This window comes from Globicephala melas, chromosome 8 (assembly GCF_963455315.2).
Source record: "Globicephala melas chromosome 8, mGloMel1.2, whole genome shotgun sequence".
NCBI lineage: Eukaryota > Metazoa > Chordata > Mammalia > Artiodactyla > Delphinidae > Globicephala > Globicephala melas.
Window position 1 is genome coordinate 83,733,368 of NC_083321.1, and position 17,290 is coordinate 83,750,657.

Consider the following 17,290-nt stretch of genomic DNA (forward strand, 5'->3'; position numbering starts at 1 on the left):
GCGCTCAGGCAACCAGCGTGCTCCACCTTCTTTGGTATTATATACACATGCGGATCCCCTCCCCCAGATGAGGAGTGGATCGGGTCCATGCCATTTAAAGGTCAAAGGGTCTTTCCACATAACTTGTGCATATTGATTTTTAGTTTCTTGATGCCAAAGGCGATCGGCGGCAGATCTACCATTATTATCTAATTGTAAAAAATTAATTACAAACAGGGCATGACTAAGAATATTTTTTGGGGAATTTTTTGTAGCAGTTAAATCATTATTTTTAAACTTGGAAATGGTATTTTTAAGGGTTTGATGGGCTCTTTCTACTATGCCTTGACCCTGGGGGTTATATGGAATTCCCGTAAGATGTTTTATTTGAAGCCGGGTGCAAAAATCTTGGAAAGCCTGGGAGGTATACCCAGGCCCATTATCTGTTTTAATTATTTGAGGCTTGCCTAAAACTGTAAAACATTGGAGCACATGTGAAATAATGTTTTTTGTGGCTTCTGCTCCCTGAAGGGAGGCATATATAAAGCCGCTAAAGGTATCAATGGACACATGAATAAATTTTAATTTTCCAAATTCAGCAAGATGGGTAACATCCATCTGCCAGATTTCATTAGGTAATAGACCTCTTGGGTTTACCCCAAGATGTGGAAGAGGTAAAAATGTAACGCACCCTGGACAATTTTTTACAATTTGTCTTGATTGTTCTCGAGTAAGCTTAAACATTAAGCGAAGAGTATGTGCATTAACATGATGTAGCTGATGAAATTGAGTAGCTTGAGAAACAGAATCAGAGGTTACGGTGCACATCAGGCGGGCATTTTTATCAGCTAAATCATTGCCCTGAGAGAGGGGTCCAGGAAGATCTGTATGAGCCCTAAGATGATCAATTAAAAAAGGCGCTTGTCTTCGAAGTATAAGACTTTGAAGTTGTTGAAAAAGGGGAACAGCATTGGAAGAGGGTTTAATATATGGAACAGTTTCTAAAAGGGGGACGGACAAAGCTATATATGAGCTGTCCGTATATAAATTAAAGGGGATATTCTGTAACATCTCAAAAACCTGAAGAATGGCAAAAAGCTCAACAAGTTGTGCTGATAAAAAGGGGGACTGTACCCTATAGGGCTGATTATTTATAACAAATACAGCAACACCGGATGATGATCCATCAGTGAATACTAGGGCAGCATCTCCCAGAGGAACAGCAGAAGTGATTTTGGGAAATATAAACAGATGTTTTCTAGCAAACTGAAGGAGCTTATCAGGTGGATAATGATTATCAATATTACCCTGAAAGGAGGATAAGGAAACAAGCCATTTATCATCAGTTTGTAATAACCAACTAAGCTCTTCTTTGGTATAGGGGAGAATCAAATGATCAGGATCTCTGCCAAAAAATTGACGGCTTTTTTCTCTGCCCAAAGTAAGAACCTGTGCTACTAAGGAAGGGTAGGTCTTAAGCACTTTATTAGGAGATACGGACAAATGTATCCACAAGAGGGGATGATCTTGCCATAGGACTCCAGTGGGTGTATGTGCAGTGGCACAAATAATCAAACTAAAGGGACGACCATAATCTAAAAAGGTAATCTGTTGACATCTAATGGCCTTTTCTACTAATTGAAGAGAATTTTTAGCCTCCTTAGTCAGCCTACGGGGTGACAAGGGATCTGATGGCCCTTGTAAAATTTCGAATAAGGGTTTTAACTCTCCCGTAGTAAGTTTAAGATACGGTCGTAGCCAATTAATATCTCCCAAAAATTTTTGAAAATCATTGAGGGTTTGCAAATGTGATACTTGCATGTGTATCTTTTGAGTGGTAATTATTTTTTTTGTTTAATTCGAAACCAAGATAATAGTATGGATCTTTTAATTGTACCTTATTTGAAGCAATTTGAAGGCCAGAGGAAGCAAGATTATCTTTTAAATCTTGATAACACTTAAGGAGTTCATCAGTTGATTTTCCAGCCAAAAGAATATCATCCATATAATGAATGATATAGATACCAGGCCAACGAGCCCTAAGAGGGTCTACAGCTTGTGCAACAAATTTTTGACATAAGGTGGGGCTATTGGCCATACCCTGCGGGAGGACCTTCCATTGAAAACGTGGCATTGGGCCTTTAAAATTAATTACTGGGAGACTAAATGCAAAACGCTCTCTATCCTGAGGATGGAGAGGGATAGTAAAAAAGCAATCTTTAAGATCAATAATGATTTTAAAATAGCCAGCTGGAATGGCAATAGGAGAAGGCAAGCCAGGCTGTAAAGCTCCCATAGTAAACATTGTTTTATTAATTTCCCTAAGATCTTGGAGAAGTCGCCATGAGCCAGATCTCTTTTTTATCACAAATATAGGGGTATTCCATGGCGAAGTAGTGGCTTCTAAATGTCCAGCGGCCAATTGTTCCTGCACTAACTTTGTGGCAGCTGTAAGTTTTTCTTCTGTTAGAGGCCATTGGTCCACCCAAATGGGATCATTAGTTTTCCATCGTATTTTGTCCGCATGGGGCACAGGAAGGTCAATGGCCGCTAAGAAAAAGGCGAACTGCCTAGGCCCTGGTGATTTATGTTAGATGCCAGGGAAATAGGTCGTGTAATACCCTGATTATTTTTTCCTAAGCCTAAGCCTGGTAGAAACCCTTGGTTTAGCATTTGTTGGGTCACCACCTCATTGGGGCTGGCCATGATTAACTTTAATTGTGACAGGATGTCACGTCCCCAAAGATTCAACGGGATATGTGGCAAAATATAAGGTTGTACCTGTCCAGTATTACCTTCAGTATCTATCCATGTAAGAACTTTAGAGCTCCGTTTAGGATTGGTAGAATGTCCTATGCCTTGTAAATGAGTTATAGACACTGTACAAGGCCAAGAGGAGGGCCAATATTTTTCCGAAATAACTGTTGCATCGGCTCCTGTATCGACTAAACCCTCAAATTTCTTTCCATCTAACCACAGGGTTAGGAGTGGCCTTTCAGGAGTAATTTGTTGGACCCAATAAACATCTGAGGAGCCAAAAGCAGCATCTGCTCTAGGACAATTAGTATGGCTCTTATTTAAAGAATTTAGGGGCAACAATACTAACTGTGCTATCCTTTGACCTTTAGGGATTGATATAGGGCCTTGTAAAGCAGATGCCAAAAGGGTAATTTGACCTGAATAATCATTATCAATAACACCAGGTATAATTTGGAGGCCAGCCAAAGCGGAACTACCTCTTCCTAAAATTAAACCAAAAGTATTTGGGGGCAGGGGGCCATAAACTTCTGTGGGAATTGGTTGTACTCCTTGTTCTGGGACTAATATTGAGTCGGTGGAGGCACAGAGGTCCAATCCTGCGCTTCCGGGTGTGGCTCGACAGAGGGAGCCAACATCTGGGTGCAGGGAACTTGTCCAGATTTTTGAGGAACAAACCGAATTGCCCCTTGGTTTGGTTCCAAGGAAGGGGCCAGGGGCTGGCCCCGTGAAAAGTTTCCCTGTTTTTTGGGGAGCAATTGGCCATTTATATCCGTTTTTGAAAAACATTCTGAAGACCAATGTTTGCCTCTTTTACAACGAGGGCAAACGGTGGTGGGAGGAGCCCGGGATTGATATCGGGGTTGTTGTGGGTTAGCCTTTAATGACTGTCCTTGTCTATGTAATGAACAATCCCGGGCAAAATGTCCAGGTTGTTTGCAATTATAGCAAGTTTTTTGTTGTTTATCTAGGACGGATGTATCTTTAATAAAATCTTTTAGAGCAGCTCCAATCGCAAGACCAACAGAATGGGAGGGACCAATTCCGGAGCACAACTTAATGTAATCAGCCAGGCTACCACCACGATGAGCCCGAAGGGCAGCTTGGCAGGCCGGATTGGCATTTTCATAAGCTAAATGTTTAACAAAGGCATTATCAGTTTCACTATCATCCACTACACGCTCGGCGGCGTCCGTGAGGCGGCTAATAAACTCACAATAAGGCTCTTCTGGTCCCTGGCGAATTTTTACCAAGGAAGTTGTGGGCGAACCCTTAGGCGGAAGACGGCGCCAGGCCTTAAGGCCAGCATTTTGTATTTGAGCCAACAAACCAGGGGGAAAAGCAGCCTGAGACTCATTGGATTCATAGGGGGGACGGCCAAGTAATTTATCTCGGGTCCATGATCGGGAAGTTCTGTTTTCAGCATTTCTTTGGGCAGTTTCTCTACAATTTTCTGCAAATTCAGTGCGCCATAAAACAAAATCTCCCCCAGAAAGGGTGGCCCGAGCCAGGGTAAGCCAATCATTTGGGGTCAGCCAGCAATCGCTTAATCCCTCCAAGATTGCCAATGTATAAGGGGCTGTGGGCCCATAATTATTGACAGCAGATTTTAAATCTTTTATATGTTTTAAATTGAGGCGGCGATATTTATGTTCAAAAGGGCCGCCCCCAGAAGAATTATGAATATCTGGTCCCTCATCAGGTTCAGGAGATTCTTCTCCCTCTTCCTCTTCCCCTTCCTCACTATCTTCAGCTTGAATTTCACCTTGAGTGGGTAAATTTTGACTGCGAGTAACAGGGAAGGCTAACTTAATGGATCCTGGTTTTTGTCGAAGCGGGGGTTTATTGGGACCGTTCGAGACATTAAAAGAAGTAAGCTCCACCTCAAGGGCCTTAAGCTCCTTTAGGAGATCCAAGCGTTCCCGTTTTTGTTGTAAAACATCTCTCAAAGAGGAAATTTCCTGGGTTAAGGCCATCTTAGCCTGTCGAAGGGGATCAATCAGGGGGGCAATGGGAGCAGGGGCGCTAAAGGCAGGCATCTGATGGGGAGTATTATAAGATGGTGGAGGCTTCAAAAGGGGGAATCCCCAGGGATCATCATTGCGATGATAACGAGCAGCCTGCTCATCGAGAGTTTCCTGATCTTGGGGGGAAAGCTGGTCATCATTGGGATCACCCTTAATAGCAGTAAGGGAAGGATAAATCTTTGGGATAACTTTATCATCTGTGGGATAATGATGACCGGTTTCTGGAATTTTTGGGAACTCTTCATTTGAACCCATATCAATGGTAACGGATGGACAAGCTGAATGGAGACGAGAGGCTGCTTTAAGAATTGTTTCCCCGGTCTCTACAACCTTTTGGACATCGGGGTCAAAAAAATGACCCATGAGAATCTCCCTAATTAAATTCCAATACGAAAATGCAGTCACAGGCACTTTAGAAGGCCCAAAGGTTTGATAATAATCATTTAAACAATTTCCTACACGATTCCAGCATTTTTTATCTATTGTCCCTTCCTGTGGGAACCATGGGCAAACATCAGACAAGAACATAAAAAATTCACGCAAATCTTTTTTTCTAGCCTTAATCTTCCGCATCTTGAGGGAATCCTCGATCCCCTGAAGAAAGAGTTCATGGGAACTCAATTCCTGTCCCATATTTATAGCTCCGCTTACCTTATCCTCAGGTCACGACTGCCGAAGGGCGGCCAGTCCTCCGGGGACCTAATCAAGCTGCACTTTCGAGTAAGTCTCGCGGCGGCTCAGTGGGTGCCTGGCCAGGCGTTCGTAAGCGTGCTACCTCCGTCAGGATCCGTTCCTCAGGCCCCACGTTGGGCGCCAATTGTGTACGGCCCCGGGCGTCCCCGGGAGTCCCGACCAGCAGGACAAATCCTTGTGAGTCTGAGGAGGAACCTGTGGGGGTTGAAAAAAGGGGGAAGGGCAGGAGACGCGAAAGAATGGAGGCAAGACAGAATCCTGATCAAGCCTCTAACTTTTATTGCTGCGGTAGCTGTATTTATACACTGCAGAGAAAGGGGGGCGGGATTCAGAATGAGGGAAGTACTTGGCTAATCATCATTGGTGCTGCGTGCGCGGGCTTTCATTTTAGGCGCGAACTTCTATCTCATAAATCAGGAAGAGAAGCAGGGTGTCGGCCATCTTCTAATGGCGAAAACTTCTTGGCTCCCAACAAAAAACAAACCCAAAACAATCAAGAAAATGGTCATATGAACATACATATCGATAATTACCTTGAATGTAAATGGATTAAATTCTCCAACCAAAAGACACACTGGCTGAATGGATACAAAAACAAGACTCATATATATGCTGTCTACAAGAGACCCACTTTAGACCTAGGGACACATACAGAATGAAAGTGAGGTGATCGAAGAAAGCTGGAGTAGCAATACTCATATCAGATTTAAAAAAGTCTAAAGTCTTAAAAATAAAGACTGTTACAAGAGACAAGGAAGGTCACTACATAATGATCAAGGGATCAATCCAAGAAAAAGATTATAAATAATTATGCACCCAACATAGGAGCACCACAGTACATAAGGCAAATGCTAAAAGGGGAAATCAACAGTAACACCATAATAGTGGGGGACTTTGACGCCCCACTTACACCAATGGACAGATCATCCAGACAGAAAGTAAATAAGGAGGGACTTCCCTGGTGGCACAGTGGTTAAGAATTTGCCTGCCAATGCAGAGGACATGGGTTCAATCCCTGGTTTGGGAAGATCCCACATACCATGGAGCAACTAAGCCCATGTACAACAACTACTGACCCTGCGCCACTCTACAGCCTGTAAGCCACAACTACTGAGGCCGTGTGCTGCAACTACTGAAGCCCACACACCTAGAGCCCATGCTCCACAACAAGAGAAACCACTGCAATGAGAAAGAAGCCCGCACACCAAAACGAAGAGTAGCCCCCACTTGCCTCAACTAGAGAAAGCCTGTGTGAGCAGCAACAAAGACCCAATGCAGCCAAAAAAAAAAAGTAAATAAGGAAACACAAGCTTTAAATGACACAATACACCATATAGACTTAACTGATATTTATAGGACATTCCACATGAAAGTGACAGAATACAAGTTCTTCTCAAGTGCACGTGGAACATTCTCCAGGATAGATCACATCTTGGGCCAAAAATCAAGTCTCAGGAAATTTAAGAAAATATAAATTTTATCAAGCATCTTTTCCTACCACAATGCTATGAGATTAGAAATCAATCACAGGAAAAAGCTATAAAAAACACAAACATGGGCTTCCCTGGTGGCGTAGTGGTTGAGAATCTGCCTGCTAATGCAGGGGACACGGGTTCGAGCCCTGGTCTGGGAAGATGCCACATGCCATGGAGCAACTAGGCCCGTGAGCCACAACTACTGAGCCTGCGCGTCTGGAGCCTGTGCTCTGCAAGAAGAGAGGCCGCGATAGTGAGAGGCCCGCGCACCGTGATGAAAAGTGGCCCCCGCTTGCCACAACTAGAGAAAAGCCCTTGCACAGAAACAAAGACCCAACACAGCCAAAAATAAATAAATAAATTAATTAATTAAAATGTGAAAAAAAAAAACCCACAAACACATGGAGGCTAAACAATACACTACTAAATAACTAAGAGATCACTGAAGAAATCAAAGAGGAAATCAAAAAATACCTAGAAACAAATGACAATGAAAACACAATGACCCAAAACCTATGCGATGCAGCAAAAGCAGTTCTAAGAGGGAAGTTTATAGCAATTAAATCTCACCTCAAGAAACAGGAAAAATCTCAAATAAACAATCTAACCCTGCACCTAAAGCAACTAGAGAAAGAAGAACAAAGAAAACCCAAAGTCAGCAGAAGGAAAGAAATCATAAAGATCAGACCAGAAATAAATGAAATAGAAACAAAGAAAACAATAGCAGACATCAATAAAACTAAAAGTTGGTTCTTTGAGAAGATAAATAAAATTGATAAACCTTTAGCCAGACTCATTAAGAAAACAGGGAGAGGATTCAAATCAATAAAATTAGAAATGACAAAGGAGAAATTACAACTGACACTGCAGAAATACAAAGGATCATAAGAGATTATTACAGGCAACTATATGCCAATTACATGGACAACCTGGAAGAAATGGACAAATTCTTAGAAAGGTACAACCTTCCAAGACTGAACCAGGAAGAAATAGAAAATATGAACAGACCAATCACAGGTAATGAAACTGAAACTGTAATTAAAAATCTTCCAACAAACAAAAGTCCAGGACCAGATGGCTTCATGGGCAAAGTCTATCAAACATTTAGAGAAGAGTTAATACCTATCCTTCTCAAACTCTTCCAAAAAATTGCAGAGGGAGGAACACTCCCAAGTTTGTTCTACAAGGCCACCATCACCCTGATACCAAAACCAGACAAAGATATCCCCAAAAAAGAAAATTACAGACCAGTATCACCTTAACACCACACACAAAAAACCTCAACAAAATATTAGCAAACAGAATAAAACAACACATTAAAAGGACCATACATCATGATTACGTGGGATTTATCCCAGGGATGCAAGGATTCTTCAATATGTGCAAATCAATCAATGTGATACTCCATATTAACAAATTGAAGAATAAAAACCATATGATCATCTCAGTAGATGCAGAAAAAGCTTTTGACAAAATTCAACACCCATTTATGATAAAAACTCTCCAGAAAGTGGGCATAGAGGGAACCTACCTCAACATAATAAAGGCCATACACTACAAACCCACAGCAAAAATCATTCTCAATGGTGAAAAACTGAATCCGTTTCCTCTAGGTCAGGTAAAAGACTAGGATGTCCACTCTCACCACTATCATTGAAAATAGTTTTGGAAGTCCTAGCCACAGCAATCAGAGAAGAAAAAGAAATAGAAGGAATACAAATTGGATAAGAAGAAATAAAATTGTCATCATACTATACATAGAAAATCCTAAAGATGCCACCAAAAAACTACTAGAGCTAATCAATGAATTTAGTAAGTTGCAGGATACAAAATTAATACACAGAAATCTCTTGCATTCTTATACACTAACAATGAAAAATCAGAAAGAGAAATTAAGGTAACGCTCCCATTTACCATTGCAACAAAAAGAATAAAATACCTAGAAATAAACCTACCTAAGGAGGCAAAAGATCTGTACTCAGAAAACTATAAAACACTGATGAAAGAAATCAAAGATTACACAAACAGATGGAGAGATACACAATGTTCTCGGATTGGAAGGCTCAATATTGTGAAAATGACTATACTAACCAAAGCAGTCTAGATTCAATACAATCCCTATCAAATTACCAATGGCATTTTTCACAGAACTAGAACAAAAACTTTTACAATTTGTATGGAAACACAAAAGACCCCAAATAGCCAAAGCAATCTTGAGAAAGAAAAATGGAGTTGGGGGAATTAGGCTCCTCAACTTCAGGAGATACTACAAAGCTACACTAATCAAGACAGTATGGTACTGGCACAAAAACAGAAATATAGATCAATGGTATGGGATAGAAAGCCCAGAGATAAACCCACACACCTATGGCAACCTAATCTATGACAAAGAGGGGAAGAATATACAATGGAGAAAAAACAGCCTCTTCAATAAGTGGTGCGGGGAAAACTGGACAGCTACATTTAAAAGAATGAAATTAGAACACCCCTTAACACCACACACAAAAATAAACTCAAAATGGATTAAAGACCTAAATGTAACACCAGACACTCTAAAAGTCTTAGAGGAAAACATAGGAAAATCACTCTTTGACATAAATCACATCAAGATCTTTTTTGACCCACCTCCTAGAGTAATGAAAATAAAGACAAAAATAAACAAATGGGACCTAATTAAACGTAAAAGCTTCTGCACCGCAAAGGAAACCATAAACAAGACAAAAAAACAACCCTCAGAATGAGAGAAAATATTTGCAAATGAAGCAACTGACAGAGAATTAATCTCCAAAATATATAAGCAGCTCATGCAGCTCAATATCAAAACAACAAACAACCCAATCAAAAAAATGGGCGGGGCTTCCCTTGGTGGTGCAGTGGTTGAGAGTCCGCCTGCCGATGCAGGGGACGTGGGTTTGTGCCCTGGTCTGGGATATCCCACATGCCGTGGAGCGGCTGGGCCTGTGAGCCATGGCCACTGGGCCTGCACATCCGGAGCCTGTGGGCTGCAACGGGAGAGGCCACAACAGTGAGAGGCCCACGTACCGCAAAGAAAAAAAAGAAAAAAAAAATGGGTGGAAGACTTAAATAGACATTTCTCCAGAGAAGATATACAGATTGCCAACAGACATATGAAAGGATGCTCAACATCACTAATCATTAGAGAAATGCAAATCAAAACTATAGTGAGGTATCACCTCACACCAGTCAGAATGTCCATCATCAAAAGATCTACAAACAATAAATGCTAGAGGTGTTGTTGAGAAAAGGGAACCCTCTTGCACTGCTGTTGGGAATGTAAGTTGATACAGCCACTATGGAGAACAGTATGGAGGTTCCTTAAAAAACTAAAACTAGAACTACCATATGACCCAGCAATCCTGCTACTGGGCATATACCCTGAGAAAACCATAACTCAAAAAGTTACATGTACCCCAATGTTCATTGCAGCACTATTTACAATAGCCAGGTCATGGAAGCAACCTAAATGTCCATCAACAGAGTAATGTATAAATAAGATGTGGTACATATATACAATGGAATATTATTCAGCCATAAAAAAGTAACAAAATTGGGTTATTTGTAGAGATGTGGATGGCCCTAGAGTCTGTCATACAGGGTGAAGTAAGTCAGAAAGAGAAAAACAATATCGTATATTAACACATGTATATGGAATCTAAAAAAATGGTACAGATGGGCCTATTTGTAGGGCAGAAATAGAGACACAGATGTAGAGAACAGACATGCGGACACAGGGTGGGGAAGGGGAGAGTGGGATGAATTGGGAGATTAGCATTGACATATATACACTACCAGGAGTAAAATAGGTAACTAGTGGGAAGCTGCTGTACAGTACAAGGAGCTCAGCTCGGTGCTCTGTAATGACCTAGATGGGTGGGATTGGGGGAGGGAAGTGGGAGGGATGTCCAAGAGGTAGGGGATATATGTGTACATATAGCTGATTCATTTTGGTGTACAGCAGAAACTAACAGAACATTGTAAAGCAATTATACTCCAATAAAAAAAATTCTAATTAGATGAAGTCTCCAAGTGATAGCATGAATAAAGTGTTATACCTGGCCAAAAACTGCTAATTTTTGTTCTACTTAGCACTTGATTAGGCAAGGTGAAGTTTTTTCCTGGTATTGGGAAAGTGAATAATTGTGTAATGATAGATAATGAAACAAGTATTAGAAGTGATTACGTGCCTGTACATGTTTCTTTCAGGGTCTTTTACATCCCCCTTAAGCCAAAAAGTCAATGTGACCTCAGATGGTAGCTCCTGCCACTGTAGCTAACTGACATGCCACATGGGGGGAGCTAGTGAGATGTTGTTTTGAACACTTTCCATCACAGCTGCCGCAAGACCAACGGTGGTCGCTGGAGGGCTCCAGAATGCAAGGTTAAGGATCCTGGAGTTAAAACCTCTGACTTCTCTTCTCTCTTCATGAAGAAGTGTTTCCAACTGCTGGCGAATCTACTTACTGGGAGAATAAGAGAGAAAGGATGAGCTTGATTTGGGCACTGGAGCAAAGAGGTCCAGAGGATATGCAAACGGGTCTAGCAAAAAAGTCCAAAAATCTGCAGTCATCTCTGGTTTAATCCCTCCTCTCCTATGTGAAGAGAGTTGGGGTACATTATGAGAGTAACGCAGGGGAGATTCACTGCTGTGGACAGGGGGCAAGAGGAGCTAGAGTTTGAGTTTTCAGTGAGGCAGCCTCAGAGGAGATAAGAATCAGGTCCAGGAGTGTAAGTTCAGCCTCACAGAACAAGCAAAACGTGCCTTGAGTATTTGTCTGTTTTGTTTTTTTCTGAAACCATCCTTAAGACAAGAAAAACATTAAATCACAAATCTGAAGACTTGAATCTAGTCCCAGTTCTGTCAATCAACAAAACTAGCTGATATTGTGGAATATAATTTGACCCACAGGATAGAAGTTGGTCAACCCCACACGTTGGTTAAAATATCTATTTGTTCCAGAAATCACGTACCTAATCACTGGTTTTTCAAGAATTGATAATCGTGGGGACTTACAGTATTGTTTTGCAATATTTTTGTTTTTTGTTTGTTTGTTTGTTTTGTTTTTTTTGCGGTACGCTGGGCCTCTCACTGTTTTGGCCTCTCCCGTTGCGGAGCACAGGCTCCGGACGCGCAGGCTCAGCGGCCATGGCTCACGGGCCGAGCCGCTCCGCGGCATGTGGGATCTTCCTGGACCGGGGCACGAACCCGTGTCCCCTGCATCGGCAGGTGGACTCTCAGCCACTGCGCCACCAGGGAAGCCCTGCAATATTTTTAACCTTTGGACACTTCTGCTATTTTTTGGCTTTTGGGGGATTTTCTGTAATACAAATAGAATATCATAAGCCCATATTATTTAATTCATCCTTGTCTAGAAAATATAATTGAGGCATAAGCTTCAGGCATTAGTTAACAATTGTTAATGAAAGATCTTAAAAGGACAGGTGACTATTCACCAGTTGCTTTGAGAAGACTAGCCACAAACTAGTTATTAAAATTTGTTCTCCAGGGAATTCCCTGGCAGTCCAATGGTTAAGACATCGCACTTCCAAAGCAGGGCGGGGCATGGGTTTGATCCCTGGTCAGGGAACTAAGATCCCACAAGCCTTGTGGCATGACCAAAAAAATTTTTTTTTGTTCTCCAGAATTCTCAGTACCTCAGCTAAGCCCATGTCTCTCCCCGGTTCCCTGCCCCCTCTAGTAAAGGTCAAGAGAATTCCCAAGAACCCTGTGGATTTGAGTGAAGTAGAAGCGGCCCTTCCCAGCTTCTGTACTTTCAACTGCAGCAGAGAAGGGGACCCTAGAGCTCTGTGTGTTTCTGGCAAGGTCCCTACCCTTCCCTACTGCCTGACACACCCCTATTATCTGCCCTTCCACCATTAAAACCAATCTCATTATGCCTTTAGCTTTGTTATGTCAGTCTCCACAAGGAGCCCCAACATCTAGGGTTACCCCTTATCCAGATACACCTCGGCACTTACCCTTCTGATTCCATCTCCCCTTTGCCCAACCTGCAAGCCTCTTGACAGGCAGTAAAATCCTCCGTAGCCTCAAACTTTTCTCTTAATAGTCTTTTACTTTCTTATTCTAAGTGAAACTTGATTCTCCTCTGAAGTCAGTGCTTCTCCTGCATCTCTCTCAAGTTATGGCTGACCTACCACTGAGTCTGAGCTCGTGTGCTGGTCTTCTTTTCTCCCCATTGCCACTTCCAAATCATCCTCCTCCCCTCCTCCCTAAAAGCACTCAGCTTCGAGTCTGGTGTCAATGGACTATCCATCCATTAACCCTCTTTGTCACAATCATGTGCTGAACCCCGCCCCCAGGTCATACTCCCTCATTCCTTAATTTAGGTCCTGACTCACTATCATTCTCTCCAACATGACTCCTGTCATAATTTTTAGTGACTTCAATATTCACAGAAGATTATGAGTACCCTGATGTTTCAGTAAGTTTTCTCCTGAAAGTACATCCTGAAACAAGGGCTTTGGATACAAGTGGTTTATTTGGGAGGTAACCCAGGAAGCAGGAAGCAGGGAGCAAGGAGAGTAAGATATAGGGAAAGAGGAAAAGCCTCTGTAAAGGTGTGGCATCAAGGTCACCACTATGAAAAATAAGGGGGGGGGAAGGTAGTCAAGTCCAGTAAGACCTCCAGGAAGCATCCTGAGTGTCTCACAAAATTGTCTGTCAAAGGACCAGAGGCTGGGGCACTTATTCACTGACTTCTGACCCTACTGGCTGAGGGTTTTTCCCTGAAGCATATCTTCCTCATACTAGCTGTACTTTGTTCTTGCCTGTAAACCTAGCAGGCTCCTGGGCTTTCAGAGAAGACCTTGAGGTGAAAGCAGAAGAGGTGCCCTTTTCAGGTGGGAAGATGTCAGGGGGAGTCTGAAATGTCTTCTACCATAGCTGTTGCTGAAACCAGAAGTAGGTCAAGGAGATATGACTAGGACATCAAAAGCATCTGGAATGCCTGGCTTCTCAGTTCTCTTACCTCTTGTTTTCTAGTGATCCTGTCCTCTGCCCTACCTCAACTATTCTCCCCCTTGGTCATAATTTAGCCATTGTCATTACCAATTTCACCCTCCAGATGCTTCCTTCTATCTCTCAACTTGGTCCCTCTTGTATCTTTTTTTTTTTTTTTTGGTATTTTTAAAATATTTTATTTATTTTTTTTTTAATAAATTTATTTATCTATTTATTTATTTATTTATGTCTGCATTGGGTCTTCGTTGCTGTGCATGGCTTTCTCTAGTTGCAGTGAGTGGGGGCTACTCTTCATTGTGGTGCATGGGCACGGGCTGTGGGCGTGCGGGCTACAGTTGTGGCTCGAGGGCTCTAGAGCACAGTAGTTGTGGCTCAAGGGCTCTAGAGCGCAGGCTTAGTAGTTGTGGCACAAGGGCTTAGTTGCTCCGCGGCATGTGGGATCTTCCCAGACCAGGGCTCAAACCTGTGTCTCCTGAATTGGCAGGCGGATTCTTAACCACTGTGCCACTAGGGAAGTCCCCCCTCTTGTATCTTGACTCCAACAATCCTTAGACTCTTACCCAGACATACAGTACTTTGATCCTATTATCTTATACTGTTCTTCACCCTCCAAATTCAACTTTAATCCTATGGTCAATCATCATACTCACTCTTTTACATCTATGATCACCTCCCTCAGCAAAATGCCAACCTAGGTTACATTCTATTCTATACCTATTCAGTGTTTGTGCCTGAGCAGCTGAATGTGGTTTTAGAACCAAATAGGTTTTGCCACTCATGAGCTGTGAGACCTTAGGCACATTCCTTAACTCTGCTGAATCTTAGTTTCCTTAGCTATGCTGAGTAGTCTCAAAAAAAATTCAGGATCGCTAGTCTCAAGTGGGTCCTTGGGCTGCCTAGGAATCATAATGCATTTCCTTAGTCCCTTCACTCTCCCTCCATCAAAAATATCTTCTTCTTTTTTCCTTTCTTCTTAAACCTCACAACATCCTAACTATCAGCTAGCTTCCAACTTCAGCCAGAGAAGAGGAGCAATCAGAAGAGAACTTTCACTTCCAACAGCCCATCTGCTGCACTGTAGCCATTCCACTTCTATGTGTGATTGTCCATGCTCCTAGCAAAGGCCAACCCCTCTCCATTTGTGCAGTAGGTGCCATCACCTTTCTTTATCAAGAAAATGATTCTGGAAAATTTCCCCCTTCTATCTTCTGCATCATCATTTTTTTCCTTTTAGTGTATCACTCCTATTGGCCACTTTTGACTCCTCCTTTTCTAAGATGTAAAGTTTAAATGGTACTTAAGGTCTCCACAAGGAGGGATTTAATTCCAGCACTAAATGTGCATAGAACAGTGCATAGAACAGTGCCTGACATACAGTAAGCATTATATAGAACAATGTCTGACATACAGTAAGTGTTATATAGAACAGTGCCTGACATACAGTAAGCGTTATATAAGTATTAGGTCTTATTATATTTATTGAGTGCTTTCATGTGTAATGCATTATACTATATTATATTTTACATGTATTATCATATTTAATCCCTACAATAACTATGATGCAGATGCTACTATTTCTATCCTAATTTTACAGGTAAGGAAACTAAGACCCAGCAGGTTAGCAATGCACCCAAAGTTTCTCACAGCTCGTATATGGCAGGACTTGCTGGGTTCTAAAGCTCATGCTCTTAAGGGTTCTCAATCATTAATACATATAAAAATCACCTGGGATACTTGGAATAGGCAGATTTGGGACCTAATTCCTGACCTGTGAAATCAGAATCTTCACAGGTTGGAGCCTGGAAGTCTGCCTTTTTAATAAACACTCTAGGTTATTTTAATGTAACTAATATATCCACCACATTTGAGAAACTCCTTCATATATCCTTTAATGTATACACAGAAAACAGAGGAGAATAAAGCAAACTGTTAACAGTGGATTTCTAGGAGGTGGCAGAGAGGAGAACATAAAGAACTTTCATTTTCTAATGTATGATTTAACATGATGTTTAGATTTTCTTCAATGAGCAGGTGAGTTTTAAAATATTTTAAATGAATAAAAAGTAAAAATTATCCCTTTTTCTACCAAACGCATTCAAGCACCGATAACATTTTGAAGATTTTCTTCCAGTTTTTTCCCCTACTCAGAGTAGGAGATAAAATTATAATTTTTTTTTCAAAGTTAGAATTTTAGTACATATGTGGAATTTTGCATCTTCTATTTTCATGTATTATATTCTGAGCATTCTCCCGTGTAATTAGCCTTATATGAGTTTTAATAACTTAAAAATTGTCATATATCTGTAAGAATTATTTGACGATTGCTGTGCTGTTATATTTTTATGTTGTTTATACTTTCTGCTCTTATTGATAATGCTAGGATGAAAGTGCTCATACCAAAATTTGAGGATTTATTAAGATAAATGGTTATGAACATTTTTAAGAAACTTGAACCCACAGATTAAAATGCTTTTTATTGACATTAATGTTCCTTTGCTCCTATCCTACCTCTTCATACTTGTGTGGCTTTGAACCTGAGCACTAGATTTTATTTTCTTTCCTTACTAGATATTGTCACATTAGCTCATTATTACAGCCAGGTGAGATATTTTGGATTCTGATTCTTTTCTTCAGACATATTAGATATCTTTACCAGCTTCATATCATCTGGAAGTTAATATATGAACAAAAATTCAAGAAAGAGTGGAGTCCCAACTCCTAAATGAGACCACAATCAGACTGACATTGATTGGACATCCATTATGTTTAACAGAAAATGTTCGTAGAAAATTCTACTTTTGGGATTTCCCTGGTGGTGCAGTGGTTAACACTCCATGCTCCCAATGCAGGGGGCCTGGTTTCAATCCCTGATCAGGGAACTAGATCCCACATGCATGCTGCAACTAAGAGTTTGCAGGCCGCAACTAAGGAGCCCACCTGCTGCAACTAATACTGAGAGCAACCAAATAAAAATTTTTTTTTAAAGAAAATTCTACTTTTTTCCTTAATATTCAGCATGCTGGAAAACACTTTCCATACCTAAAGCAGGGAATAATTATTTTATTATTCCCCTATATACATTTCATAGAATCTTAATATTATAGTAATAAAGTGCTAGTACATTTACTCTTAGTAAATAGGTCATAAAAATTTTCAACAAGGTTGTGGTTCCCGAGATTTGAAGATGGCAGAATAAGAAGTCCCAGCACTCACCTCCACCCATAGGCACAAGAAAATTACAACTATTTACCAAGCAACTAATGATGAGAAAAACTGGAAGGCTATCAGAAAATATCTTCTATAACTAAAGATATAAAGAAGGAACCACAAGATCGGTAGGAAGATGGAGAGGCGTTATA

The 17,290-nt window shown here is 41.1% G+C and overlaps 1 protein-coding gene across 1 annotated transcript; it reads right to left on the bottom strand.

Annotated features, from left to right (window-relative positions):
• Nucleotides 1-3,299: 3,299 nt before the first annotated feature.
• LOC115854904 (endogenous retrovirus group K member 6 Gag polyprotein-like) lies at nucleotides 3,300-5,336 on the bottom strand. The gene has a single exon (XM_060304353.1). The coding sequence runs from the start codon at nucleotides 5,334-5,336 to the stop codon at nucleotides 3,300-3,302; it is 2,037 nt and encodes a 678-aa protein (XP_060160336.1).
• Nucleotides 5,337-17,290: the final 11,954 nt, after the last annotated feature.

Excerpts from the sequence above, each read along its gene's own strand:
- LOC115854904 (XM_060304353.1), bottom strand. The coding sequence starts at position 5,336 with ATGCGGAAGATTAAGGCTAGAAAAAAAGATTTGCGTGAATTTTTTATG.